General features: G+C 54.4%; 1 protein-coding gene across 1 annotated transcript; it reads left to right on the forward strand.

The window, feature by feature from the left end:
• The first annotated feature begins 5,101 nt into the window (after window positions 1–5,101).
• On the forward strand, window positions 5,102–27,300 carry cct3 (chaperonin containing TCP1, subunit 3 (gamma)). Its single transcript, XM_038787176.1, is given in 16 exon segments — window positions 5,102–5,257; window positions 5,356–5,417; window positions 9,229–9,279; window positions 9,849–9,911; window positions 13,159–13,255; window positions 14,090–14,207; window positions 14,638–14,824; window positions 17,060–17,209; window positions 17,645–17,777; window positions 18,815–18,896; window positions 19,389–19,569; window positions 20,047–20,292; window positions 21,101–21,202; window positions 21,205–21,234; window positions 26,936–26,950; window positions 26,952–27,300. Coding segments are annotated over 16 exon segments (1,629 nt in total). The 5' UTR covers window positions 5,102–5,229; the 3' UTR covers window positions 27,036–27,300.
• The last annotated feature ends 533 nt before the right edge of the window (window positions 27,301–27,833 follow it).

Raw genomic sequence — 27,833 nt, forward strand, 5'->3', positions numbered from 1 at the left:
CCAGGGTCCCAGGTTCGATTCCGGCTTGGGTCACTATCTGTGCGGAGTCTGCACATCCTCCCCCGTGTGTGCGTGGGTTTCCTCCGGGTGCTCCGGTTTCCTCCCACAGTCCAAAGATAGAACATAGAACATAGAACATAGAACAGTACAGCACAGAACAGGCCCTTCGGCCCTTGATGTTGTGCCGAGCAATGATCACCCTACTTAAACCCACGTAACCCTTATACCCGTAACCCAACAAGCCCCCCATTAACCTTACACTACGGGCAATTTAGCATGGCCAATCCACCTAACCCGCACATCTTTGGACTGTGGGAGGAAACCGGAGCACCCGGAGGAAACCCACGCACACACTGGGAGGATGTGCAGACTCCGCACAGACAGTGACCCAGCCGGGAATCGAACCTGGGACCCTGGAGCTGTGAAGCATTTATGCTAACCACTATGCTACCGTGCTATCCATTACCACTTGCCTCCCACCTATTTTTAATTTTTTTCTAAATTTAGGGTACCCAATTAATTTTTGGCGCAGTGGGTTAGCCCTGCTGCCTCACGGCGCCGAGGTCCCAGGTTCGATCCCGGCTCTGGGTCCCTGTCCGTGTGGAGTTTGCACATTCTCCCCGTGTTTGCGTGGGTTTCACACAAGGGGCAATTTAGCGTGGCCAGTCCACCTACCCTGTACATCTTTGGGTTGTCGTGGCGAAACCCACGCAGACACGGGGAGAATGTGCAAACTCCACACGGACAGTGACCCAGATCCGGGATCGAACCTGGGACCTTCGGCACCGTGAGGCAGCAGTGCTAACCCATTGCCCCACCGTGCTGCCCGGAGTCACTAATATATATTGTGAATAATTGTGGCCCCATCACTGATCCGTGTGGCACTCCACTAGTTACAGGTGCCAATCGTAAAATGCCCCTCTTATCCCAACTCTCTGTCTTCTATCAGCCAATCCTGTATCGATGCTAAAATACTGCCCCCAACACCATAGACTCTTATTAAGTTGCCCTATGTGTGCTACTTTATCGAATGTTTTTTGGAAATCCATGTATATTACATCGACTGGCTCCCCTTTATCTCACCTGCTTGTTATCACCTCAAAAAATTCTTCTTTTTTAAAATTTAGAGTACCCAATTCATTTTTTCCCAATTAAGGGGCAATTTAGCGTGGCCAATCCACCTACCCTGCGCACCTTTAGGTTGTGGGGGTGAGACGCATGCAGAGTGGTGGATTGGATCTAAAAATATTGGTTGCCAGGAGACAAAGGGGGCCCACCCACAACTACAATGCTATCATTTAATTTTCATAACGAATAAATAACATTTTCCAAAAATACATGTGGAAAAAAGGGTACAATTAAAATTTTTGTGGAAAAAATGTGTATTTCTTAGTAATTACAGTGTACATGTACTGGACATATTACTGGCAGTAGATACCAAATGTAAATACAGAATGTTATAATTGAATTTTTTATTTTTATTTTTAAATTTTAAGTAATTGGTTGATATTTTTAAATAGTTTACTGCACAATTTACACATTAACAGATAGTTCAAAAGCACAATAGAGCATTGCATGCAGTCCACTACATTAAGAGCAATCGTTTGTGTTCGCTAGATGATTGTGCAAATCTGCCAATAATTGCTTCTGCATCCAATTCATCTAACAATTCCTTTTCAATGGATAGCAACATGTATGATTCCAAATTCTCCTCAGACAGCGAATTTCTTAACCTTGTCTTTATGATCTTTAGCTTTGAAAATGTCCTCTCACATTGGACTTGAGTAACTGATAGTGTGCAGATGACTTTATAAAGTTCATAAAGGTTATCATATGCCTTGTCATGAAGTCTGTTGGATTCCAGAATTTTTAGTACACACGATGGGCAAGTGCTGTAAATTTTACATTTGTTGCAACAGGAATCCATATTCTCACCATCATTAAGCAATAGCTTTAATACATCAAAGTTTGAAGCAAAAGAAAACAATTCCAATATTACTTGATCTTTGCTCATTTGTGGAAACAGCTTAATAATACCTTCCAATGCTTCATCTTCAAGGCCCTTCTCTTCAATCGTTTTAAACTTTACTGGGTCCAAGCAGGACGAATCTTTATACAACTGTTTGTGTTGTAGAAAGCGTGATTCTAGTGACTGGACAATGCGATCCATTATTAGGTTAAACACATTTACTTGAAAATCAGCTAGAGAATCTGAGGAATTTCTTTCATCATCAATAAGCTCATCTGCCATTCTTTTCTTCTTCCTCTGCCTCTTAACTGGCAATGCTGTTTCCAACGCATCAATTTCCAATGTTTGATTTTCATCCATATTCACCTGTGAAATCCTGTCATTACATTTATTTACAAATTCGAAAGCCTTGCTGTGAATGTTATCAAATGTTCTTGTCTGTTCCTTCAACTTTGTTGTAGCTGAATCTACCAAACTCCATGCAGTTGAAGTAGGACTTTGTTTAAGGCTATATTGGATTCGTATTAATATTTACATCATCAAAGCATTCTTCATTTATTGGACTGATTGGCACCATTTATGATGTAAAGGGATGGGCATTCATTTGAATCCCATTTTTGCACAGCTGAGAAACCTTTTTCGAACGAAATGGAGAATCTATAATCTGCCTAGCAACAGTACGAAGCTGCATCTTAAAACGGCACTATGGCCAGAAGATTGGGATATCTGCGATTCAAGACCCTGACAGTGGGGCAAATATATATATATATTTTGATTAAAACTAAGACTTATAAAATGAAATGTTATAAAATGAAATGTTATAACACCAAAATGACCCAGGCAGGCAAAAGAAACCTAAGGATTAAATATATTGATTAGATTAGTTTTACACACAGACACAAATCCTATCAAACAGGAGGCTGTCACAATAGATTCCCAGGTTAACCCAGGAACCACATTCAACACCTAATCAAGGTACAGCATAGAGATAATGGGACCCCATTGTAAGTCAAGGGAACACCTATTAAAACCAAGCAGATAACGAGACATTGACGTCAGAGTCAGGAAGCCCAGGAAATCATGTATCTGTACTATTCACCTGTACTATTCAAATGTAAAACGGCAAAAGCCCGCCAAAACCTTGCAAATGCTTGTACTCTCTATAAATATTGAACCTCGTCTGCATATCGGAGAGATCACCGTGGTCAAGCCATTGTTAGGAGCTGGCTGCGTGGGTCTCCCTGAAGGACTTCAGGACTTGTACAATACTGTAAAAACGCTTTGAACCTTGCCTTGAGACTCGACCTCTTAATGCACTGGCACAAGGGATTTTTCCCTACAACACAGTAAACATATCTAAACCACTTGTCTGTAGATAACTTGATAACAGGGTTGTAGTTTCAAATATATACAAGTAAATGCTGTCAATATGGTTTCAAACTTTAAAAAAAAATTAATTTAGAGTACCCAATTATTTTTTCTAATTAAGGGGCAATTTAGCGTGGCCAATCCACCTACCCTGAACATCTTTGGGCTGTGGGGGCGAAACCCATGCAGACACGGGGAGAATGTGCAAACTCCACACGGACAGTGACCTAGAGCCGGGATCGAACCTGGAACCTCAGCGCCGTGAGGCAACTGTGCTAACCACTAGGCCACCGCGCTGCCCTTATATGGTTTCAAACTTTCGAAGACTTTGAAGTAAAACATTTGCTTCATGTTTTGTTTTTGCATCAAACTTTTCTGAATCTTGTATCATTGATAAGCATGTCAATAGATTTACGAAAGTACCGGCAGCGGCATCATCAAAATGTCCAAATATAGTTGTTGCTGCATTGGATTTTCCTGACCATCTGGTCTCACCAATTAGCTTTAATCGTTTCATTTTTTCTTGTCCTAGATGTTTTCCAACAACTTCTATCCATACAGCCATTCTCTTGTATGATGCTTTCACAAAAGTTGCTATATTCTGGAGCAAACTGAAAAAAGAAACTGCAGGCACACAACATTTTGTTGTTTCCGTTATCACCAAATTCAAGACATGGGCATAGCACCATATATGAACATGTTGATCAGCCACATCAGCAATTTTACTTTGTAAACCATTATACTGGCCATGGTAGCTTGCAGCGCCATCTGTGCTATCAGATAAACATTTTTGGGGGTCAATTTTAAGATGCTGCAATGTTTCAATTAATAGATCAAAAAGTCCCTGTCCTGTACCATCATTACTTGGCACAACTGAAACGGTTAGATGGGGTTACAGGGATAGTGCGGGGGGAGTGGGTCTGGGTGGGCTGCTCTTTCGGAGCGTTGGTGCAGACCTGATGGCCAATCCATCTAACCTGTACATCTTTGGACACTAAGGGACAATTTAGCACGGCCAATCCATCTAACCTGTACATCTTTGGCAGCGCCGGCCCGAGGGTTGCTGGCGCCCAGGGCAAGCTGAACTTCGGGGCCTTTGGGGGGGGGGGGGCCGAGTGGGGGGGGGGGGGGCCGAGGGGGGGTGGGCCGAGGGGGGTGTGGGGGGCCGGGGGGGGGGGGGGGGGCAAGGGTGGGGGGGGGGGGGGGGGGGGCGGGGGGGGGGGGGCGGAAGCGAGGGGGGGGCGCCCTGGGGGAGGGCGGCCACCGCGCATGCGCTGGTTGGCACCGGCCCAACTGCGCATGCGCGGGACCCGAGTCTCTGGCGCCCCCTAGCACATGACGCCCCGGGCGACTGCCCGAGTTGCCGGTGCCTTGAGCCGGCCCTGATCTTTGGACACTAAGGGACAATTTAGCACGGCCAATCAACCTTTGCAAACTCCTGACATGTTCCTCATAGAGAATTAGTGGAGGATTCATTTGGAGGACTACAACTACCAGATGTCTTTGCGGGGCAACTGGATCGCCTGCGCATGCCCAAAGTCGGCGGCCCCGGGGGGAAAAGAATCCAGCGCGCATGCCCAAAGTCGGTGGCGTGAGGGCTGCTGGGAGGAAAAGCCTGGCCCCTCCCTTCCTGCCCAACGGTCGGCGCACGAGGCCGGCGCCGCCAGCGAGCGGGGCCGGGTGCAACCCAACTTGACTGGCGGTGGGCGGGGCCGCCGGTCCTCCCCGCCCTCCGACGATTGGCGGAGAGCGGAGGCCCCACGTGGGATCTGGGGTGCCGATTGGCTGGGGAGCCGCTGTCCGTCAAGCGGAGGGTTGGGGAGGGGGGGGGCAGCAGGTTAGGTTGAGGCGGCAGCGGCGGGGAGAAGCTTCTGGAGAGGGCGGCCGGCGCCATGTTCGGAAGGCAGATGTTGGTGCTGAGTGAGTGGCCGAGCTGGCGGGGGGGGGGTTATCTCCACACCCCGAGCCTTCACTAAACGCTAATATAAACCCTCCCTTCTCTCTCTCTCTTCCCCCAGGTCAGAATGTCAAGCGGGAATCCGGCCGCAAGGTCCAGCACGGCAACATCAACGCGGCCAAGGTGAGGGCCGCCAGCTACTCCAGGCCCAGGCTTCAAGCGGGGCCTAGGCCGCAACTCCCACTACTGGGGGGAATCACACAGCGAATACAGGACCCGCACGCACTGTCTCCCGGGGGGGGGGGGGGGGGGGGTGGGGATTGTCCTGGGGGGGGTGGGGCTGGGGATTGTCCTGGGGGAGGGGGGGGGGGGCTGGGGATTGTCCTGGGGGAGGGGGGGGGGCTGGGGATTGTCCTGGGGGGGGGCTGGGGATTGTCCTGGGGGGGGGGGGGGGGCTGGGGATTGTCCTGGGGGGGGGGGGGGGGCTGGGGATTGTCCTGGGGGGGGGGGGGGGCTGGGGATTGTCCTGGGGGGGGGGGGGGGCTGGGGATTGTCCTGGGGGGGGGGGGGCTGGGGATTGTCCTGGGGGGGGGGGGGGGGCTGGGGATTGTCCTGGGGGGGTGGGGTGGGGATTGTCCTGGGGGGGGGGGGGGGCTGGGGATTGTCCTGGGGGTGGGGGGGTGGGGTGGGGATTGTCCTGGGGGGGGGGGGGGCTGGGGATTGTCCTGGGGGTGGGGGGGTGGGGTGGGATTGTCCTGGGGGGGGGGGGGGCTGGGGATTGTCCTGGGGGGGGCTGGGGATTGTCCTGGGGGGGGGGGGGGGGGGTTGGGGATTGAGCGGGGGGGGGGGGGGGGGGGTTGGGGATTGTCCTGGGGGGGGGGGGGTTGGGGATTGTCCCGGGGGGAGGGGGGGGGGCTGGGGATTGTCCCGGGGGGAGGGGGGGGGCTGGGGATTATCCCGGGGGGAGGGGGGGGCTGGGGATTGTCCTAGGGGGGGGGGGGCTGGGGATTGTCCTAGGGGGGGGGGGGGGGGCTGGGGATTGTCCTGGGGGGGGGGGGCTGGGGATTGTCCTGGGGGGGGGGGGGCTGGGGATTGTCCTGGGGGGGGGGGCGGGGGTTTGTCCTGGGGGGGGGGGGGGGGGCTGGGGATTGTCCTGGGGGGGAGGGGGGGGGGTTGGGGATTGTCCTGGGGGGGGGGGGCTGGGGATTGTCCTGGGGGGGGGGGCTGGGGATTGTCCTGGGGGAGGGGGGGGGGGCTGGGGATTGTCCTGGGGGAGGGGGGGGGGCTGGGGATTGTCCTGGGGGGGGGGTTGGGGATTGTCCTGGGGGGAGGGGGGGGCGCGCTGGGGATTGTCCTGGGGGGGGGGTGCGCTGGGGATTGTCCTGGGGGGGGGGGGGGGCGCTGGGGATTGTCCTGGGGGGGGGGGGGGGCTGGGGATTGTCCTGGGGGGGGGGGCGCTGGGGATTGTCCTGGGGGGGGGGGGGCGCTGGGGATTGTCCTGGGGGGGGGGGGGGCGCTGGGATTGTCCTGGGGGGGGGGGGGGACTGGGGATTGTCCTTGAGGGGGGGGGGGGCTAGGGATTGTCCCCGGGGGGGGGGGGGGGGGGCGCGCTGGGGATTATCCTGGGGGGGGGGTGTGGGGATTGTCCCCGGGGGGGGGGGGGGGCTGGGGATTGTCCTGGGGGGGGGGGTGCGCTGGGGATTGTCCTGGGGGGGGGGGGGGGGCTGCTGGGGATTGTCCTGGGGGGGGGGGGGCGCTGGGGATTGTCCTGGGGGGGGGGGGCGTGGGGATTGTCCTGGGGGGGGGGTGCTGGGGATTGTCCTGGGGGGTAGGGATTGTCCTGGGGGGGGGGTAGGGATTGTCCTGGGGGGGGGGGGGCTGGGGATTGTCCTGGGGGGGGGGCTGGGGATTGTCCTGGGGGGGGGGGGCTGGGGATTGTCCTGGGGGGGGGGGGGGGCTGGGGATTGTCCTGGGGGGGGGGGGGGGGGGCTGGGGATTGTCCTGGGGGGGGGGGGGGGCTGGGGATTGTCCTGGGGGGGGGGCGGGGGCTGGGGATTGTCCTGGGGGGGGGGGGCTGGGGATTGTCCTGGGGGGGGGGCGGGGGTTTGTCCTGGGGGGGGGGGCTGGGGATTGTCCTGGGGGGGAGGGGGGGGGTTGGGGATTGTCCTGGGGGGGGGGGGGCTGGGGATTGTCCTGGGGGGGGGGGCTGGGGATTGTCCTGGGGGAGGGGGGGGGCTGGGGATTGTCCTGGGGGAGGGGGGGGGCTGGGGATTGTCCTGGGGGAGGGGGGGGGCTGGGGATTGTCCTGGGGGGGGGGGTTGGGGATTGTCCTGGGGGGAGGGGGGGGCGCGCTGGGGATTGTCCTGGGGGGGGGGGGGTGCGCTGGGGATTGTCCTGGGGGGGGGGGGCGCTGGGGATTGTCCTGGGGGGAGGGGGGGGCGCTGGGGATTGTCCTGGGGGGGGGGGCGCTGGGGATTGTCCTGGGGGGGGGGGCGCTGGGGATTGTCCTGGGGGGGGGGGGGGGGCACTGGGGATTGTCCTTTGGGGGGGGGGGGGACTGGGGATTGTCCTTGAGGGGGGGGGGGCTAGGGATTGTCCCCGGGGGGGGGGAGGGGGCGCGCTGGGGATTATCCTGGGGGGGGGGGTGTGGGGATTGTCCCCGGGGGGGGGGGGGGCTGGGGATTGTCCTGGGGGGGGGGTGCGCTGGGGATTGTCCTGGGGGGGGGGGGCTGGGGATTGTCCTGGGGGGGGGGCGCTGGGGATTGTCCTGGGGGGGGGGGGCGTGGGGATTGTCCTGGGGGGGGAGTGCTGGGGATTGTCCTGGGGGGGGGGGGCGCGCGCTGGGGATTGTCCTGGGGGGGGGTGGGGTGCTGGGGATTGTCCTGGGGGGGGGGGGGGGGTGCTGGGGATTGTCCTGGGGGGGGGGCGCGCTGGGGATTGTCCTGGGGGGGGTGCGCTGGGGATTGTCCTGGGGGGGGTGTGCTGGGGATTGTCCTGGGGTGGGGGGGGCGCTGGGGATTGTCCTGGGGGGGGGGGCCGCTGGGGATTGTCCTGGGGGGGGGGGGGGCGCGCTGGGGATTGTCCTGGGGGGGGGGGCGCTGGGGATTGTCCTGGGGGGGGGGGGGGGGCGCTGGGGATTGTCCTGGGGGGGGGGCGCTGGGGATTGTCCCCGGGGGGGGGGGGGGGGGGCGCTGGGGATTGTCCTGGGGGGGGGCTGGGGATTGTCCCCGGGGGGGGGGGCTGGGGATTGTCCTGGGGGGGGGGGGGGCGCTGGGGATTGTCCTGGGGGGGGGGGGCGCGCTGGGGATTGTCCTGGGGGGGGTGGGCGCTGGGGATTGTCCTGGGGGGGGGGCGTGGGGATTGTCCCCGGGGGGAGGGGGGGGCTGGGGATTGTCTGGGGGGGGGTTTGGGGATTGTCCGGGGGGGGCGGCTGGCTGGGGACCCCGGGGATTGTCTGGTGTCTGACCGGGACCCTGGGGATTGTCTGGCGTCTGACCGGGACCCCGGGGATTGTCTGGTGTCTGACCGGGACCCTGGGGATTGTCTGGCGTCTGACCGGGACCCCGGGGATTGTCTGGTGTCTGACCGGGACCCTGGGGATTGTCTGGTGTCTGACCGGGACCCTGGGGATTGTCTGGGGTCTTGACCGGGACCCTGGGGATTGTCCGGTGTCAATAATGATCAAAATTTCAATAACTGGGTCTCGAGCTGTTCCCCAGAAATAGTATTCCTCATTATCAGATCTGCTGTTCTCATCGATTCTCGGCCTTTTGGCTAACATCAAGTGTAGTAGCCTTTTGGCTCAGATCTGGTATGTCTCTCTTGTGGGGACCATGACTTGGATTCAATTTGAGTTGGTTTTTGGAGCAGGCGAGGAGCTGGGATAGGGGTTCGCCCTTGAACACACTGAGCCCTGGCTTTGTAACTTTGAAAAAGTAATAAAAAATAAGAAAGATCTGCTGTTCTCCACTGCTGATTCGTTTCTGTTTTTCAGATGATCGCGGATGTAATTCGAACATGCCTCGGACCAAGAGCAATGATGAAGGTACGGAAAGCATTGTAGTTGCATTAGATAGGGGAACAATTCAATAACCGGAAGGGAAAATGCTGGAAAATCTCAGCAAGTCTGGCAGCATCTGTAGGGAGAGAAAAGAGCTAACGTTTCGAGTCCGATGACTCTTTGTCAGAGCTCAATAGACGGAACTGTTCTATGTTCAGTTCGCTGAGACTACCCCGCCTGAACCCAGACACTATCAGTCTCTGCACCTCTGTTTCGAATTTGGCCAACGTGTGTGGAAATACTGGGAGCTTTGGGTCGTGTGTTTTTTGAAGGGTTAGTTGAATTGCAAGTGGAATGGTCGAATGTTAAATGAAACAGCAGAAACTTGGTGTGGTCGTACAATATTGATTGATTGAAGTACAGTGGAAAGCATTTTTCAGCGGCTGAGGGAATGTGGGGGTGGCAAGCTAGTGATGCTCTGGGTTGAGTTCACCACACTCTGCAGTTCTTGCCATACCAAGCTGTGATGCAGCCGGATAGGATGCTCTCTATGGCACATCTGTAGAAGTTTGTGAGATATTGAAGTTGACTTGATTTAATTTGCCCCTTTGCAGATGTTGCTGGATCCCATGGGCGGCATCGTCATGACGAACGACGGCAATGCCATTTTGCGAGAGGTGAGTGTGATTTAACCCGCGTCCGCATTCGGAGCTGCATTCCGTTGGGACTGCGGTCCCCTCGATTCCCCTTTCAGACTAATTCCCCTCTCCATGTCTCCGTCTTTCCAGATATCCGGAGTGGGAGCCATCTTCTCCCTGATTATATTCCTTATTTGCTGATTAGTCTTGCCTGAGTTTAGGGTGATGGAGAAAGGCAAACTGAATCAAGATCTCTTCCCATCATCTTGCATCATAAGAACATAGGAATTAGGGGCGGGAATAGGCAATTCAAGCCTGCTCCGCCATTCAATCTCTTCCTGGTCTCGAATCCATCTCCCTACCTGTTCCCCATATCCCTTTAACCCATTTTCTTTTTACCGATCTGTCATTTAAAAAAAGAAAAAAAAAATTTTGAGTATCCAATTCATTTTTTCCAATTAAGGGGCAATTTAGCGTGGCCAATCCACCGACACGTCTTTTTGGGTTGTGGGGGTGAAATCCACGCAAACACGGGGAGAATGTGCAAACTCCACACAGTGACCCAGAGCCGGGATCGAACCTGGGACCCTGGCGTAGTGAGGCACCCGTGCTAACCATTTGCGCCACCGTGCTGCACTCCTGTCTATGTCTTATGGTCTGATCTCCTTGAACCCATTTAATGACTGGTTCTACCACACTCTGGGACAGTGAGTTCCACAAATTCACCGCCCTCTGTGAGAAGTAGTTCCTCCTCGTCTCAGTTTTAAATCTACCGCCTCTCAAACCTATATCTGTGATCTCCTGTCTGCAAATGAATGAGAACATTGATTTGAAACTATATCTGGTAACTGGACCACAGAAAGGTAGTCTACATGTTAATAAAATTAATCATCTTTTAAAAAATAAATTTGGGGTACCCAATTCTTTTTTTTTTTCCAATTAAGGGGCAATTTAGTGTGGCCAATCCACCTACCCTGCACAGCTTTGGGTTGTGGGACACGGGGAGAATGTGCAAACTCCACATGGTCAGTAACCCAGAGCCGGGATCGAACCCAGGTCCCCAGCGTCGTGAGGCAGTAGTGCTAACCACTGCAGCCATGCTGCCCCTATTAATCATCTTTAGTATATAAAAATAACAGTATGGACTCAAAAGGGAGCAACATCGAAATAACAGTAGCAGGATAAATCACAACTAACGACAGTTAAACACTACTATACAGGGTAATAACAGCAACTAGAGACGTGACAGCACCTACTGATGACCTCAACAATAGGTTTAAATAAGATGCATAATAATAATACTCCAAACACTTCTCATTCCCCTCAAAGATAGAAATACAATGAAACTTATGTAATTATACATCAGTCTTCAGTTTTGTGACTACACTGATCTGTGCCGTAACACTGGCGAACTCCTTTCATGGCGTAGAGCACTATCCGAGGTTTGAAAAAGTGAGGAGCAGCCTGAGGGTCTACGGACAATTTAATCGTGGTGCCCCGCAGTGTCCCCAGTTCATCTTTGAAAATCTCGGCATGTTTCTGAATGACTCACTCCGTCACTGTTGTGTGCTTTGTCTCAGCTGAATTTTCCTGAGCCAGTCACGCCCGAGTAGACTAAGCCTGTGCCGTTTTACCACCAGGAGCCTTGCTCTTGCTTCTCGGCTATTATAATGCAGTGTCTACCTCCTAAAGCCCCAAGCAATGGTATAGTCTCGCCAGTGTCACTCTGCCTGAGTAAGAGCTGGTGCCTTCTTAGAGCCCGAGAGCTTTCTGAAGGTCTCCTCACTGATTACTGGTGCAGAGGCTCCTGTGTGAACCTCCATCTTGATTTTCTGTTTATCGCCCTGCACTGTACATAAATAGGCTCCGCGCGCTCCTTGCTCATATTAATCATATCATAATAGTTTCCCTCTGCCTTGTCTGAGCTTTCCACGCCAGCGACTGAGGCTCCCTTGCAATTGAAGTTCTCTGAACAGTCTTCGACTTTCTTTTCACACCCCAGCACTAACTCACTAAATGCCCCATCTTGTTGCACTGCTTACAAACCGCGTCCATAAACTCACGATGATTCGTGAAGTGTGACCCTCCACACCTAAAACATTCCACTGTCTTCACCCTCCACACCCAAAACACTCCACTGTCTTCACCCTCCACACCCAAAACACTCCACTGTCTTCACCCTCCACACCCAAAACACTCCACTGTCTTCACCCTCCACACTCCACTGTCTTCACCCTCCACACTCCACTGTCTTCACCCTCCACACCCAAAACACTCCACTGTCTTCACCCTCCACACTCCACTGTCTTCACCCTCCACACCCAAAACACTCCACTGTCTTCACCCTCCACACTCCGGTGTTTACTTGCAGCTTTTTCTGCTGCTGGCTGACTTGTCTTCCTTCGATAAACTTAGCAAAACTTCACGTTGAATGTGCTGAAACCCACATTTTATAAATTATCTTTGCTCAAATATGCGGTAACTTGACCACAAAAATGGTAGTCAAAACATTTAATAAAGTTAATCTTTAATATATAGAAATAACTAAGTTTAAAGTACCATATGTACTCAAAAACAGAGGTAACTAGCTAAACATCGAAATAACACTAACCGAATTAGAACTAACGACTTAAATACGAATATACGCAGGTACCAACAACTAATGACATCACAGCACTTACTGATGACATCAGCAATGGATTTAAATAAGAAGATGCATAATAATATCGCCCTATAACAGTCTTCCCCTGAAACGCTTTGAACCTGCAAGGTAATTCAGTGTTGTGGATGGCATTTGACAGACTAGATGAGGAGAAACTGTTTCGCTGGCAGGAGGGTCAGTAGCCAGAAGACATTTTCAGACCAATCTCTGAAGATTGGCGAGAAGGATTTTTAAAGCAGCAAAGTTGTTGTGTTGGGGAAGACGCCGCCTGAAAGGGCGGTGGGTGCAGATTCAATGGGAACTTTCAAAACGGGAGAATTGGAGAAATACTGGAGGGGGGAGGGGGGGGGGGGGGGGCGGTGCTGGTTGGTTCTCTTTCTAATTAGGCGCAGGCCTGATGCATTCTGATTTTGTGAAGCGTTTTAACGCCCTGACCTTTGGGCCTGCTTTACAAAGAGCTGATTGACACGGTTCGATGTGATCTGTGCTGGGATGGCCTGAACAGTGGTTGGGGAAGCACTGTGACCCCCAACTATTATTATTAATAAACCCAGCCGAACATCATCGGAGCCTCTTCACTCTGACCGCTGATTCCCCACTCACGGATGCTGTTCACTCTCTCAGATCCAAGTGCAGCACCCGGCAGCCAAGTCCATGGTCGAGATCAGCCGCACCCAGGATGAAGAAGTTGGAGATGGGACCACCTCTGTCATCATCCTCGGTAAGAAGTCTTACAACACCAGGTTAAAGTCCAACGGGTTTGCTTCAAACACGAGCTTTCGGAGCACTGCTCCTTCCTCAGGTGCTCACTCCAGTCCAACGCCGGCATCTCCACATCATGATCATCCTCGGTATGTAAGGATTCGGCTTGACGCCGGGGGGGGGGTTGAACTCTGGCGGCCCGCCCTCAAATTTGAGGGTGGAGAGGGGGTGGAGTAAGAGAGAGTGTGAGTAACATCGGTTCCTAATCTGTGCACAGGGAAGAGTGGGGAAGGAGCCCATCATTATCAGTTGTAAATGGCGCAGGGTGGGATCAGTCCTGTGTGCAGAGTGAAACAATTGGCCTACTCATAACTGCTCTCTGGGTATAATCGTTCCCCCAGCTGTTTTATATTCTGCTCTGCTAGTGGCCATTAAACGTCTGTGCTCCTGGTGGAAACCAGGGTTACAGGGGTGTCTGAATCCTCATGGCTCATCGTATTTGAACTTTTCCTTTCCTCAATGAAGCCACCGCGCTTGGCTGTCCAGCTTTCCAGAATCCTTTCTTTAGTTGCTTGATTGTGTTCGGACAAGGCTTTCAAACCCCTCTGAACCGCACCCTGAAGTCAGTGGCATTGTGATGGTTAGTCCAGTGAATGCTGGCTGCCCTGAAAACAGAAAGGCAAGAGTCAATCATCATGCCCCCGCCCCTGAATACTCTCCTCTACACCTAGCCTACCTTGTGCCATACTGAGAGCATGAGATAATTGGTGTAAGAGGAGCGTTACGTTGGCTTAAAATGTGCATGGCCGGGGTGTGTGCCTGTGTTGATTCTACAAACTTTGGTTTCTTTCAGCTGGAGAGATGCTGTCAGTTGCTGAGCAGTACCTCGAACAACAGATGCACCCCTCTATCATCATTGGCGCTTACCACCAGGCACTCGATGACATGCTTACTGTCCTTAAGGACATCAGGTACGCAGCCTCAGGTTATTTCAGACAACTTGCATTTCTTGAGTCAACACACTTCACAACCACCGAGTTGCATTGTGAAGTGTAACCACTTGGAGGTGGGGGTGGGGGGGGGGGGGGGGGGGGGTGGGGTGGGGGGTGGGGGGGGAAGAGAGAATGTAACACCCAACAGAGTTCTCCCCGAGCCTCTGAAATAACTGAACAAATAATCTGTTTTAGTCATGGTTGAGACGTCAAATAGTGGCTGCCGGATCATTTACCCCTAACCAGATGATCTCGTGTTCACATATTCGATGGGGTGTTTAAACATTTTGATCCTGGTGTTTCTTTGCCTGATGCTTGACGGTGAGAACGATCTTGTATCTTGCGATGTTCGGCAACTGCTCAGAAAATCTGTCATCCGCAGTCTGTGTTCTTCCCCCTCTCTCCTCAGTGCTCCTGTCGACGTCAACGACCGTGAAATGATGCTGAAAATCATCAACAGTGCCATCAACACCAAGGTGAACAACCTCCAGATCGACCTGGCCTGTAACATTGCGCTCGACGCCGTGAAGACTGTGGAGGTAGAAGAAAACGGCCGCAAGGATATTGACATCAAGAAGTACGCCAAGGTGGAGAAGGCAAGTGGTGGGACCGCCAGCGTGGCTGGCTGTCTGCTCTCTGGGATTTCTGGTTCCATGGTCCGTTCGTTACTCAGTACTTTGCCCCGACCCGCCATGCATAATCTGCCCGGCACTACCTACCAAGCAGCTGTGGCAAATTTGAGTGGCGGGCGATCCTCATTCCGTTCCGCCCCCAATGTCTCCTGAAAGTGAACAGCTGAACTCTAGCGAACCTCTCGTGTTTTCAAATGTGGATCAGCACTGGGCGCGCCATTGACGTAGTCACCAGTTCCTGGAAGGGGGAAGAGGACCCGCCAGGCTGAGTTGTGTGCCTCCTGATGTTCGTTCAGGTACAGCAGGAATCTATGGCTGCAATGCCTCCTCGCTGCTATCCTGGAGCCGAGGCTGTTACTAGGCGCTGTGCCAGGGGGTGAGCTATCCCAGAACAGATAGTGTTTCAACCTGGATACACACAGATGAATCTACTGGCTCTCCAAGTAGTAATCTGCAGATATTGCTGTGGTGATTTGCGAGCAGCTTTTCTGGCACTGACCCAGTCTCGAGGGAAGGGGGTGAAAGTGCAACAAAGCATTGTCCTGATATAACCAGAACGTTTGCAGGTATTGTTCCACAAGGGCTGTGCTCAAATCATCCCACCATTAGCCATTTGTGTTTTGAGAGTGAGTTTTCTTGTGGTGTATTTAGCCACGAGGTGGATCACTGCCAAACTATTCTAACCTCCGTTGGAATGCGACTGCCTGTCCTTTCCAGTATATGGCAATAGGTAGTGGGGTCCCTGTCTCGGTTTTCATCTCCTTTGGTCTAGAGCAGGCTTGTCCAGCCCGTGGGTCACTACCCGGCCTGCCAGAACCCCCTTTCCGGACCCGGTAAGCAAGATTCTTCAAAAGAAGTGCTCCTCCAATCACGAGCCTTACCTGGTCTGGCCTACATGTGGCTTCAGATCCACCACAACGGGGTTGACTCTGAAATGGCCGAGCGTGCCACTGGCCGTTAGGAGTGGGCAATAAATGCTGGGGCACCTTCGCCACCCAGATGCCATGAAAAAACTACAGGGCCAGGCGTGTGGGTTAGCTGGGTCTCTGGGTGCACACTCTCCCTCACTGCCCCACCAACTGTGCAGCACGGTAGCACAAGTGGATAGCACTGTGGCTTCACAGCTCCAGGGTCACAGGTTCGATTCCCCGCTGGGTCACTGTCTGTGTGGAGTCTGCACATTCGCCCTGTGTCTGTGTGGGTTTCCTCTCGCAGTCCAAAGATGTGCAGGTTAGGTGGATTGGCTGTGATAAATTGCCCTTCGTGACCAAAAAGGTTAGATGGGGTTATTGGGTTACGGGGGTAGGGTGGAAGTGAGGGATTAAGTGGGTCGGTGCAGACTCGATGGGCCGAATTGTCTCCTTCCGCACTGTATGTTCTATGTTCTAACTCTTATAGAGGGTGAGTGCATAGGTACCCTAAAACTGTTTAAATACCCTTAACGAGGTTAGATTAACTCAGCACAGGGAATATGTTTGAATCCATAGGATCCCTGCCATTCGGCTCATCGAGTCTGCACCAACTCCCCCTGCCCTATCCCCATAACCCCACCTAAGCTGCACATCTTTTTTTTTCTTTAAAAAAAATAAATTTAGAGTACCCAATTATTTTTTTCCAAATAAGGGGCAATTTAGCATGGCCAATCCACCTACTCTGCACATCTTTGGGTTGTGGGGGCGAAACCCACGCAGACACGGGGAGTATGTGCAAACTCCACACAGACAGTGACCCAGAATCGAACCTGGGACCTCGGCGCCGTGAGGCAACAGGGCTAACCCACTGCGCCACCGTGCTGCCCGAGCTGCACATCTTTGGACTGAGAGAGGAAACCCACGCAGACACGGGGGAGAACGTGCAAACTCTACACAAGACGGTCACCCAAGGCTAGAATCGAACCCGTGTCCCTGGCGCTGTGAGGGGGGCTAAGCCACCATGCCGTTGCCACTTTGAACTGGGAGATCACTAGTCTAATGGTTTCAGTGCCTAGGGGGTGATTATTTTTATTATGTTGCCTTGTGATAGTTTCAAATAAAACAATGCTTCACCTGGTAGCAGGAAAATCTAACAGCCCGTGTTAATGTCTCTAAAAATTCAGCCGCTCTTGTGTTTAGTGGACAGATGACGATTCCCAAGTGGAAGCAGAGGGTTCAGATTCTTTGTTCTCACAGGCATCGTAACCAGTTTTTCCTGTGTTCACAGATTCCCGGTGGTTTCATTCATGACTCCAGTGTGCTGCGGGGGGTGATGGTGAACAAGGATGTGACCCACCCGCGGATGCGCAGACATATCAAGAACCCCCGCATCATGCTGCTGGACTGCTCCTTGGAGTACAAGAAAGGAGAGAGCCAGGTACAACGCTTCCCATTTCCACATGTCACTGTTCAGTATTTTATTGTTCACAGGCTCTCGCTACGGGGGCAGTGTGGTTTGGAGTGATTACTGGTACCGGTGTGACGTTCTGTTCTGTGTGAACTTAGACCATGGGCGTCACTGTTCACTCGAGGTATCACAGCCAAGCTGGTTTCTGTCCTTATCCAGGGGGAGTAATCTGGGACCCTGTCTGACATCCTTAACCACTGCTGGGTGAATTTGTCTATTGTTCAGTGCTTTGACTCGCGAACTATCTAACTGTGTTGGTGATCTAACCAATTCACCCATGAACCTTGTCTCCCAGTGTTAGGGTGTGTCTCCTAATTTGTGGTGTTAATATTCGCAGATATCAGTTGTTTGGCATTGTTATTTTCTTTGTCTGCACTCCTTAATAATCAGTGTGTCTTGTTCCAGACTGATATTGAGATCACTCGTGAGGAGGACTTTACCCGCATCCTACAAATGGAGGAAGATTATATCCAGCACATCTGTGAGGAAGTTATCCGCCTGAAACCCGACCTCCTGTTTACTGAGAAGGGCATCTCAGGTACGGTGTGCCTGACCGAGAGGGGACTGGTTGGGTTCAGAGAGTGCTTTCCCACCCCACCTTCCCAAATCATCTCTGAGAAATGGGCTGGCTTGCTCTCGGGGTTTGCTCAAAGGACAGTGCAGAGCAGAGCCGCAGGGTACAAGAGCCAGTAGCTGTGCCAATGTCACTCCTGCGGCGAGTTTCTCAGTGTCCGCCGGTTCTTTCACCTCTACATCGAGGTGAAAGCTCTCCATTATCTCCACCCTTTTCCTGGCTCTCACCCTCTAGCTGCGTCTGTTGGCTCTGGACTCTGTCTGTTCCATGGAGGGTGCGTGTGGCTGTCTTGCCGCAGTGCACCCTGTAGAGCTTTGGTTGGTTGTTGGCCCGAGAGGCTTGACTGCCGAAGCAACCAGTGAGATCAATCAATTTTAACCAGCACAACTCCCGTTCAACGTGTAAGCCTCAACTGCTGTGCTAGTTCAGGTGAAAATTCCCCCTTTTCCTAGCCCCCCCCCCCCCCCAAGCTGACATTTACCATTCCTTAAAGACAACGATGAACAACCTCCATCTTGGAAATAACCCCTCCTCTGACCCCTTAATGCCAAATTTTATCTTTTACAAATGAAGGAATTTCCGCCAAATCACCCACCTGTCCCGCTCTGGGTCTCGCCAGCCTAATCCAATCCGCCTCCGGGCCACCTGAGGCAAAGGCCAACACGTCGGCCTCTCTCCCCACCAGCACCCCCGGATCCTCCGACAACCCAAACATCGTCGCCCACGGACTCGGAGCCACCCTCGCCCCCACCAGAACCTCTGACAAAGGGTTTCCAGAAACCCCCCAACATCGGGTAGGCCCGGGACACATGGGTACAATTAGCCGGCCCCCTCGAGCACCGCTCGACGTCTATCTTCCAGCTCCATGGAACAAACCGACTCATCCACGATATTGTCATGTGCGCTCTGTGCAGAATGAGGCTTGAGTATAGAATTATTTCAGGCCACGCCAACACAACTTAATATTTGTCGTCCACTTGTCTTTTTCTCCCTCCTCTCAGACCTGGCCCTTCATTACCTCATGAAGGCAAACATCTCTGCTATCCGCCGCATCAGAAAGAGTGACAGCAACCGAATTGCCAGGTACGGTAAGACCGTGCCCATGGGGGCGGGGGGGAGGGGGTTAGATTTGGCAGCAGATCATCCTGTTTGGAATATGTATTTGAAATGTGAAAGTATTAATGTGATTTTTGAAGCCACTCTTGATTTATAAACTTCAGCGACATGTATCGGCTGGAGCTCGAACAGCCACCATTACCGCAGGTAGTGAATTTATAATGAAACGGTGCTCAAGGCGTCTAGAGCGCACTGGCATTCAGCCCATCTGCCCCATGCTGGCATTTCTGCTCCACACGAGCCTCCTATCCACCCTCGTAACCCCATCCCCGTCTCCTTCTATTCCTTTCTCCGTCGTGTGTTTATCCAGCTTCCACATTAAATACATTGGTTATTCGCCTCTACCCCACTCCCCGTGCGAGCGAGTTCCACTTGCTCCCCCACTCTCTAGGTTAAAGGCTTTTCTCTGGAATCTGTCAAAATATCCCCCCGGCCTACTCCTGCTGTTTTTCTACACAGGGCATGTGGTGCTCGGATTGTCAGCCGGACCGACGAGCTGCGCGAGGAGGATATTGGCACGGGTGCTGGCCTGTTTGACGTCACGAAGATTGGCGATGAGTATTTTGCTTTCATCACCGAGTGCAAAGAGCCGAAAGCTTGCACCATCCTCCTGAGAGGAGCCAGCAAAGAGATACTGGCGGTAAGGTGGGGGGGGGGGGGGGGGGGGGGGATATTCTACAATGTGGACTATTTGCGAGAGGTTTAAAATTGGAACGAATGAAATAGAAACAGATAGTTTTAAAAGCTGGGGAAAAGGGGCCTCGGTGGAAGAATAATATCAAATTTCAGCCAGGGTGGAAGAATAATTTGTACACCGATCAGGAATGTGGGTCACAACTGGAGTTAGTGGTTGAAGCAGTCCCGACCGCACTAGCTCGAGCTCCGAGTGCTAATCATCCTGAGCTGATCCAAGTCAGCGTTGCTGGGCTGGAGAAACTGGTGGATGGGGAAGAGACTGAAGTTGGAGGAATGAGTAGATCCAGGGGATGGGACGGGGGTCCGTGCAAGGGGCTGGAGGGCGGTTCCAGAGATAGAACCGGGCCGAGATTCAAACAGCAGGTTTTGTCAGAGTGGAAGTCCGATGTGCTGTTCAGTTTGGGTCTGTTTGTGTTTCTAGGAGGTGGAGCGTAACCTGCAGGATGCCATGCAGGTGACTCGGAACATCCTGCTCGAGCCATACCTGGTGCCTGGAGGCGGGGCGGTCGAAATGGCCATCGCGCATGCTCTGACGGAGAAGTCCAAGACCATGACTGGAGTGGAGCAGTGGCCGTACCGTGCGATGGCAAACGCCCTTGAGGTCATCCCCCGCACGTTAATTCAGAACTGTGGAGCCAGCACCATCCGCTTGCTCACTTCCCTTCGGGTAAGGCAGGCACACATCCCACAGAGGTCCCATCACTTCATCCGTCATCATCACCTCATTTCCCCCGATGGCCCATGTCTGCTAGGTTCCATTACACATGTTTCTGCTGCCCATAACTGGTGTTTGTGCATTTAGACCCCAGGCATAAATCCGCGATGGTTCCCATTCACTCTTCCCAGATGGAATTCTGCAACCTCACCCTGTCCCAGGTCACTGCCTCCTGCTGACACAGACTGCTCACACACTCTCCATCCTCACCCTGTCCCAGGTCACTGCCTCCTGCTGACACAGACTGCTCACACACACTCCATCCTCACCCTGTCCCAGGTCACTGCATCCTGCTGACACAGACTGCTCACACACTCTCCATCCTCACCCTGTCCCAGGTCACTGCCTCCTGCTGACACAGACTGCTCACACACTCTCCATCCTCACTCACTGCATCCTGCTGACACAGACTGCTCACACACACTCCATCCTCACTCACTGCCTCCTGCTGACACAGACTGCTCACACACACTCCATCCTCCCCCTGTCCCAGGTCACTGCCTCCTGCTGACACAGACTGCTCACACACACTCCAATGTCTCCATTCCAATTTTCCATTGTTGAAATGACATTGGGCAGGCCGCCTGGCAGGAGTGAAAATAACGTTTCACATTTGAAGCTGTTTCCCACCTTCCCTTCTCCGGAGTCCAATCTGGGTGGTATGTGAAGGAAATTTCTATCCTGTCCAGCTTCCTCTTTTGCTCGAAGGCTGTTGCACCCCATTGTTCTGATTGTGAACTCGTGTGTTCTCATTCACCAGGCGAAGCACACACAGGAGGGCTGTCAGACCTGGGGAGTCAACGGAGAGACAGGAGCCTTGGCAGACATGAAGGAGCTCGGCATCTGGGAGCCTTTGACTGTCAAAAGCGCAGACTTTTCAAGACAGCGGTCGAGGTGAGATTCATCAAGAACTGAGGGGGGGGGGGGGGGTGAGAAGGTGCAGTGGGGGGGGAGTGAGAAGGTGCAGTGGGGGGTGGTGGAGTGTGAGACGGTGCGGTGGTCTTGGTGGTAGTGAGACTGTGCAGTTTTGTAGCAATTATTCAAGGACATAATTCACTGCAGCTGAAAACATGATCTGTTCCTGTTGCTCCACTATTGGCGGCTGTACCTCCAGCTGCTTGGGTGCCCAAACTGTGGGGAGCCCTCTCGAAACCTCTCCGCCTCGCTTTCAACCTCTCCGCCTCGCTTTCAACCTCCCCGCCTCTCTTTCAACCTCTCCGCCTCTCTTTCAACCTCTCCGCCTCTCTTTCAACCTCTCCGCCTCTCTTTCAACCTCTCCGCCTCTCTTTCAACCTCTCCGCCTCTCTTTCAACCTCTCCGCCTCTCTTTCAACCTCTCCGCCTCTCTTTCAACCTCTCCGCCTCTCTTTCAACCTCTCCGCCTCTCTTTCAACCTCTCCGCCTCTCTTTCAACCTCTCCGCCTCTCTTTCAACCTCTCCGCCTCTCTTTCAACCTCTCCGCCTCTCTTTCAACCTCTCCGCCTCTCGTTCAACCTCTCCGCCTCTCGTTCGGCCGCCCCGCCCCTTGCTCCGCCGCCCCGCCTCTCAGACACTCCTGGAAACTTACCTCCTTGGTTGAGGTTTTGGTGGCTTGTCCCTAATAGCTCCGTGTGAGGTTGCGGATGAGATTTTGTCTTGCTTGTGAAGCAGCTTTGGCAGTTTACACTGTGTTAAATGCACCTTAGTGAGACAACAGCATTTTGGCACTAATTTGAAGGGATGCATGTGCGAGGATTATTTGCCCTCTTGCAGAAGTTTGGGATTAGCTTTGCTCACTGGATGTAATTGTTCTGGAAGAACTGGTTTTGCAAGCAGTACTTGTTTGTGACATATGTGTCGAACTCTGTTGCTGTGAGGCAGCAGTGCTTGCCACTGTGCTACTCTTTCTCTCACTCTCTCCCTCCTATTCCCCCCCTCCTTTCTCTGTGCCTCACTCCCTCTCTCTCTCTCTCCTTTCTCTGTGCCTCACACTCCCTCTCTCCTTTCTCTGTGCCTCACACTCCCTCTCTCTCTCCTTTCTCTGTGCCTCACACTCCCTCTCTCTCTCCTTTCTCTGTGCCTCACACTCCCTCTCTCTCTCCTTTCTCTGTGCCTCACACTCCCTCTCTCTCTCCTTTCTCTGTGCCTCACACTCCCCTCGCTCCCTCTCCTTTCTCTGTCCCTCTCTCTCGCTCTCCTTTCTCTGTGCCTCACACTCCCTCGCTCCCTCTCCTTTCTCTGAAGGCACGGCTGCCAATGGTGTAGCGATGGGAATCGGGGATGCTCAAGATGACGTAATCAAGGAGCACAGATCCCCGGGGGGGGGGATAGGAGCAGGAGGAGGTTAGAGATCGGGAGGGGGTGTAGGGGCTGGAGGTTACAGAGATAGGGAGGGGTGTAGGGGCTGGATGAGGTTACAGAGAGAGGGAGGGGGTGTAGGGGCTGGAGGAGGTTACAGAGATAGGGAGGGGGTGTAGGGGCTGGAGGAGGTTACAGATAGGGGTTGTAGGGGCTGGAGGGTACAGAGATAGGGAGGGGGTGTAGGGGCTGGATGAGGTTACAGAGATAGGGAGGGGGCTAGGGGCTGGAGGAGGTCACAGAGATGGGGTGGGGGCTGGAGGAGGTTACAGAGATAGGGAGGGGATGTAGGGGCTGGAGGAGGCTGCAGAGATAGGGTGGGGGCTGGAGGAGGTTACAGAGATAGGGAGGGGTGTAGGGGCTGGAGGAGGTTACAGAGATAGGGAGGGGGTGTAGGGGTGGAGGAGGGTTACAGAGATAGGGAGGGGGTGTAGGGGCTGGAGGAGGTTGCAGAGATAGGGAGGGGGGTGTAGGGGCTGTAGGAGGTTACAGAGATAGGGAGGGGGGGGTTGTAGGGGCTGGAGTAGGTTACAGAGATAGGCAGGGGGTGTAGGGGCTGGAGGAGGTTACAGAGATAGGGAGGGGGTGGCTGTAGGGGCTGGAGGAGGTACAGAGATAGGGAGGGGGTGTGGGGCTGGATGAGGTTACAGAGAGAGGGAGGGGGTGTAGGGGCTGGAGGAGGTTACAGAGATAGGGGGTGTAGGGGCTGGAGGTTTTACAGAGATAGGGAGGGGGGGGTGTAGGGCTGGATGAGGTTACAGAGATAGGGAGGGTGGCGTAGGGGCTGGAGGATGGTCACAGGATGGGGTGGGGGCTGGAGGAGGTTACAGAGATAGGGAGGGGATTGTAGGAGCTGGAGGAGGCTGCAGAGATAGGGTGGGGGCTGGAGGAGGTTACAGAGATAGGGAGGGGTGTAGGGGCTGGAGGAGGTTGCAGAGATAGGGAGGGGGTTGTAGGGGCTGGAGGAGGTTACAGAGATAGGGAGGGGGTGTAGGGGTTGGAGGAGGTTACAGAGATAGGGAGGGGGTTGTAGGGCTGGAGGAGGTTACAGAGATAGGGAGGGGGTGTAGGGCTGGAGGAGGTTTGCAGAGATAGGGAGGGGGGCGTAGGGGCTGGAGGAGGTCACAGATGGGGTGGGGGCTGGAGGAGGTTACAGAGATAGGGAGGGGCTGTAGGGGCTGGAGGAGGCTGCAGAGATAGGGTGGGGGCTGGAGGAGGTTACAGAGATAGGGAGGGGGTGTAGGGGCTGGAGGAGGTTACAGAGATAGGGAGGGGTGTAGGGGCTGGAGGAGGTTACAGAGATAGGGAGGGGTGTAGGGGTTGGAGGAGGTACAGAGATAGGGAGGGGGTTGTAGGGGCTGGAGGAGGTTACAGAGATAGGGAGGGGGTGTAGGGGCTGGCGGAGGTTGCAGAGATAGGGAGGGGGGTTGTAGGGGCTGTAGGAGGTTACAGAGATAGGGAGGGGGTGTAGGGGCTGGAGGAGGTACAGAGATAGGGAGGGGGTTGTAGGGGCTGGAGGAGGTTACAGAGATAGGGGGTCATGGGGGCTGGATGAGGTTACAGAGATAGGGAGGGGGGTGTAGGGGCTGGAGGAGGTTAGAGATAGGGAGGGGGTGTGGGGGCTGGATGAGGTTACAGAGATAGGGAGGGGATGTAGGGGCTGGAGGAGGCTGCAGAGATAGGGTGGGGGCTGGAGGAGGTTACAGAGATAGGGAGGGGTGTAGGGGCTGGAGGAGGTTACAGAGATAGGGAGGGATGTAGGAGCTGGAGGAGGCTGCAGAGATAGGGTGGGGGCTGGAGGAGGTTACAGAGATAGGGAGGGGGTGTAGGGGCTGGAGGAGGTTACAGAGATAGGGAGGGGTGTAGGGGCTGGAGGAGGTTGCAGAGATAGGGAGGGGGTGTAGGGGCTGGAGGAGGTTACAGAGATAGGAGGGGGTGTAGGGGTTGGAGGAGGTTACAGAGATAGGGAGGGGGTGTAGGGGCTGGAGGAGGTTACAGAGATAGGGAGGGGGTGTAGGGGCTGGAGGAGGTTGCAGAGATAGGGAGGGGGCGTAGGGGCTGGAGGAGGTCACAGATGGGGTGGGGGCTGGAGGAGGTTACAGAGATAGGGAGGGGATGTAGGGGCTGGAGGAGGCTGCAGAGATAGGGTGGGGGCTGGAGGAGGTTACAGAGATAGGGAGGGGGTGTAGGGGCTGGAGGAGGTTACAGAGATAGGAGGGGTGTAGGGGCTGGGAGGAGGTTACAGAGATAGGGAGGGGGTGTAGGGGTTGGAGGAGGTTACAGAGATAGGGAGGGGGTGTAGGGGCTGGAGGAGGTTACAGAGATAGGGAGGGGGTGTAGGGGCTGGAGGAGGTTGCAGAGATAGGGAGGGGGGTTGTAGGGGCTGTAGGAGGTTACAGAGATAGGAGGGGGTGTAGGGGCTGGAGGAGGTTACAGAGATAGGGAGGGGGTGTAGGGGCTGGAGGAGGTTACAGAGATAGGGGGTATGGGGGCTGGATGAGGTTACAGAGATAGGGAGGGGGTGTAGGGGCTGGAGGAGGTTAGAGATAGGGAGGGGGTGTGGGGGCTGGATGAGGTTACAGAGATAGGGAGGGGATGTAGGGGCTGGAGGAGGCTGCAGAGATAGGGTGGGGCTGGAGGAGGTTACAGAGATAGGGAGGGGTGTAGGGGCTGGAGGAGGTTACAGAGATAGGGAGGGGGGTGTAGGGCTGGAGGAGGTTGCAGAGATAGGGAGGGGGGTGTAGGGGCTGTAGGAGGTTACAGAGATAGGGAGGGGGGGGGGGTGTAGGGGCTGGAGTAGGTTACAGAGATAGGAGGGGGTGTAGGGGCTGGAGGAGGTTACAGAGATAGGGAGGGGGTGTAGGGGCTGGAGGAGGTTACAGAGATAGGATGGGGTGTGGGGGCTGGATGAGGTTACAGAGAGAGGGAGGGGGTGTAGGGGCTGGAGGAGGTTACAGAGATAGGGAGGGGGTGTAGGGGCTGGAGGAGGTTACAGAGATAGGGGGTGTAGGGGCTGGAGGTTACAGAGATAGGGAGGGGGTGTAGGGGCTGGATGAGGTTACAGAGATAGGGAGGGGGCGTAGGGGCTGGAGGAGGTCACAGAGATGGGGTGGGGGCTGGAGGAGGTTACAGAGATAGGGAGGGATGTAGGAGCTGGAGGAGGCTGCAGAGATAGGGTGGGGCTGGAGGAGGTTACAGTGATAGGGAGGGGGTGTAGGGGCTGGAGGAGGTTACAGAGATAGGGAGGGGTGTAGGGGCTGGAGGAGGTTGCAGAGATAGGGAGGGGGTGTAGGGGATGGAGGAGGTTACAGAGATAGGGAGGGGGTGTAGGGGTTGGAGGAGTTTACAGAGATAGGGAGGGGGTGTAGGGGCTGGAGGAGGTTACAGAGATAGGGAGGGGGTGTAGGGGCTGGAGGAGGTTGCAGAGATAGGGAGGGGGCGGTAGGGCTGGAGGAGGTCACAGATGGGGTGGGGGCTGGAGGAGGTTACAGAGATAGGGAGGGGATGTAGGGGCTGGAGGAGGCTGCAGAGATAGGGTGGGGGCTGGGAGAGGTTACAGAGATAGGGAGGGGGTGTAGGGGCTGGAGGAGGTTACAGAGATAGGGAGGGGGTAGGGGCTGGAGGAGGTTTACAGAGATAGGGAGGGGGTGTAGGGGTTGGAGGAGGTTACAGAGATAGGGAGGGGGTGTAGGGGATGGAGGAGGTTACAGAGATAGGGAGGGGGTGTAGGGGCTGGAGGAGGTTGCAGAGATAGGGAGGGGGGTGTAGGGGCTGTAGGAGGTTACAGAGATAGGGAGGGGGTGTAGGGGCTGGAGGAGGTTACAGAGATAGGGAGGGGGTGTTAGGGGCTGGAGGAGGTTACAGAGATAGGGAGGGGGGTGTAGGGGCTGGAGGAGGTTACAGAATAGGGAGGGGGTGTAGGGACTGGAGGAGGTTACAGAGATAGGGAGGGGCTGGAGCAGGTTACAGAGATAGGGAGGGGGTGTAGGGGCTGGAGGAGGTACAGAGATAGGGAGGGGGTGTAGGGGCTGGAGGAGGTACAGAGATAGGGAGGGGGTGTCAGGGCTGGAGGAGGTTACAGAGATAGGGAGGGGGTGTAGGGGCGGGAGGGGGTGTAAGGGCTGGAGGAGGTTACAGAGATAGGGAGGGTGTGTAGGGCTGGAGGAGGCTGCAGAGATAGGGTGGGGGCTGGATGGAGGTTACAGAGATAGGGGGTGTTGGTGTGTGGATCACTCGTGTGTACGTCTGTTTCCCTGCAGACTGCTATCTTGCTGTTTGCGCATCGACGACATTGTGTCCGGTCACAAGAGCAAGAAGGACGACAGTCACGGGGGTGATGGTGATGCTTCGTACAACTAATGGATGGAATACAGCATCGCACCGGTGTAGGACCAAGATGTACAAACTGCCCTTAAGGCTGTTCCCACTCTGCAGGACCCAGCCCCTACACTCCCAAAATATTTATTGTTTAAAGAAGGGAAAGGCAGCAAAGTTCAACTCTGTGGGGGAGGGAGGTTGCGGCAGATAAAATTCTGCTTACTTGTTGGGATGTTTCCATGGCCAAACTTTAGCGCCAAGAGCAACTGTAAAGTGTCAGCATTCAATAAAGATTATTCTGATGTTGCCTCTCTGTCTGTCTCTCTGGCACACATGCCCTCCAAAGGCTTCTCATGAATCAGCGTGTTGGTAGAGTGCAGGCTGTTTGATTAACTGCTTTATGTGCCAACTGGGCAAGTGGCAGCTCTTGTCACCTTTTTACATGGCAGGCCTGTGGGCACTTATTGGGTACAGGTGTAGCAGTAGGCAAAGCTGAAGCGGCTGAAAGCAGATAGCAGTGGATGTGACAAGCACTCCTGTTTTACGTCAGTGTGAGGTACATTTGATGAAAAGGCACGTTATGGCTGGGTACAGCACGCCATAGACTAAATGACAGGTACAACCAAGCCAGAGTCCATGGATTTCACAAGACACTGAGGGCGGAACCATTCAGTTGATCTATTATTCCGCAAACCCGGCCTGGGTCATTGTCCCTGAGGAGTTTGTACATTTTCCCTGTCTGTGCGGGTCTCACCCTCACAACTCAAAAGATGTGCACTACCTTATCTACTGCCACTTTCCTAGTTGATCGGCATATCATTTAACAAGCTTGGGGGGGGC

This window comes from Scyliorhinus canicula, chromosome 30 (assembly GCF_902713615.1).
Source record: "Scyliorhinus canicula chromosome 30, sScyCan1.1, whole genome shotgun sequence".
NCBI lineage: Eukaryota > Metazoa > Chordata > Chondrichthyes > Carcharhiniformes > Scyliorhinidae > Scyliorhinus > Scyliorhinus canicula.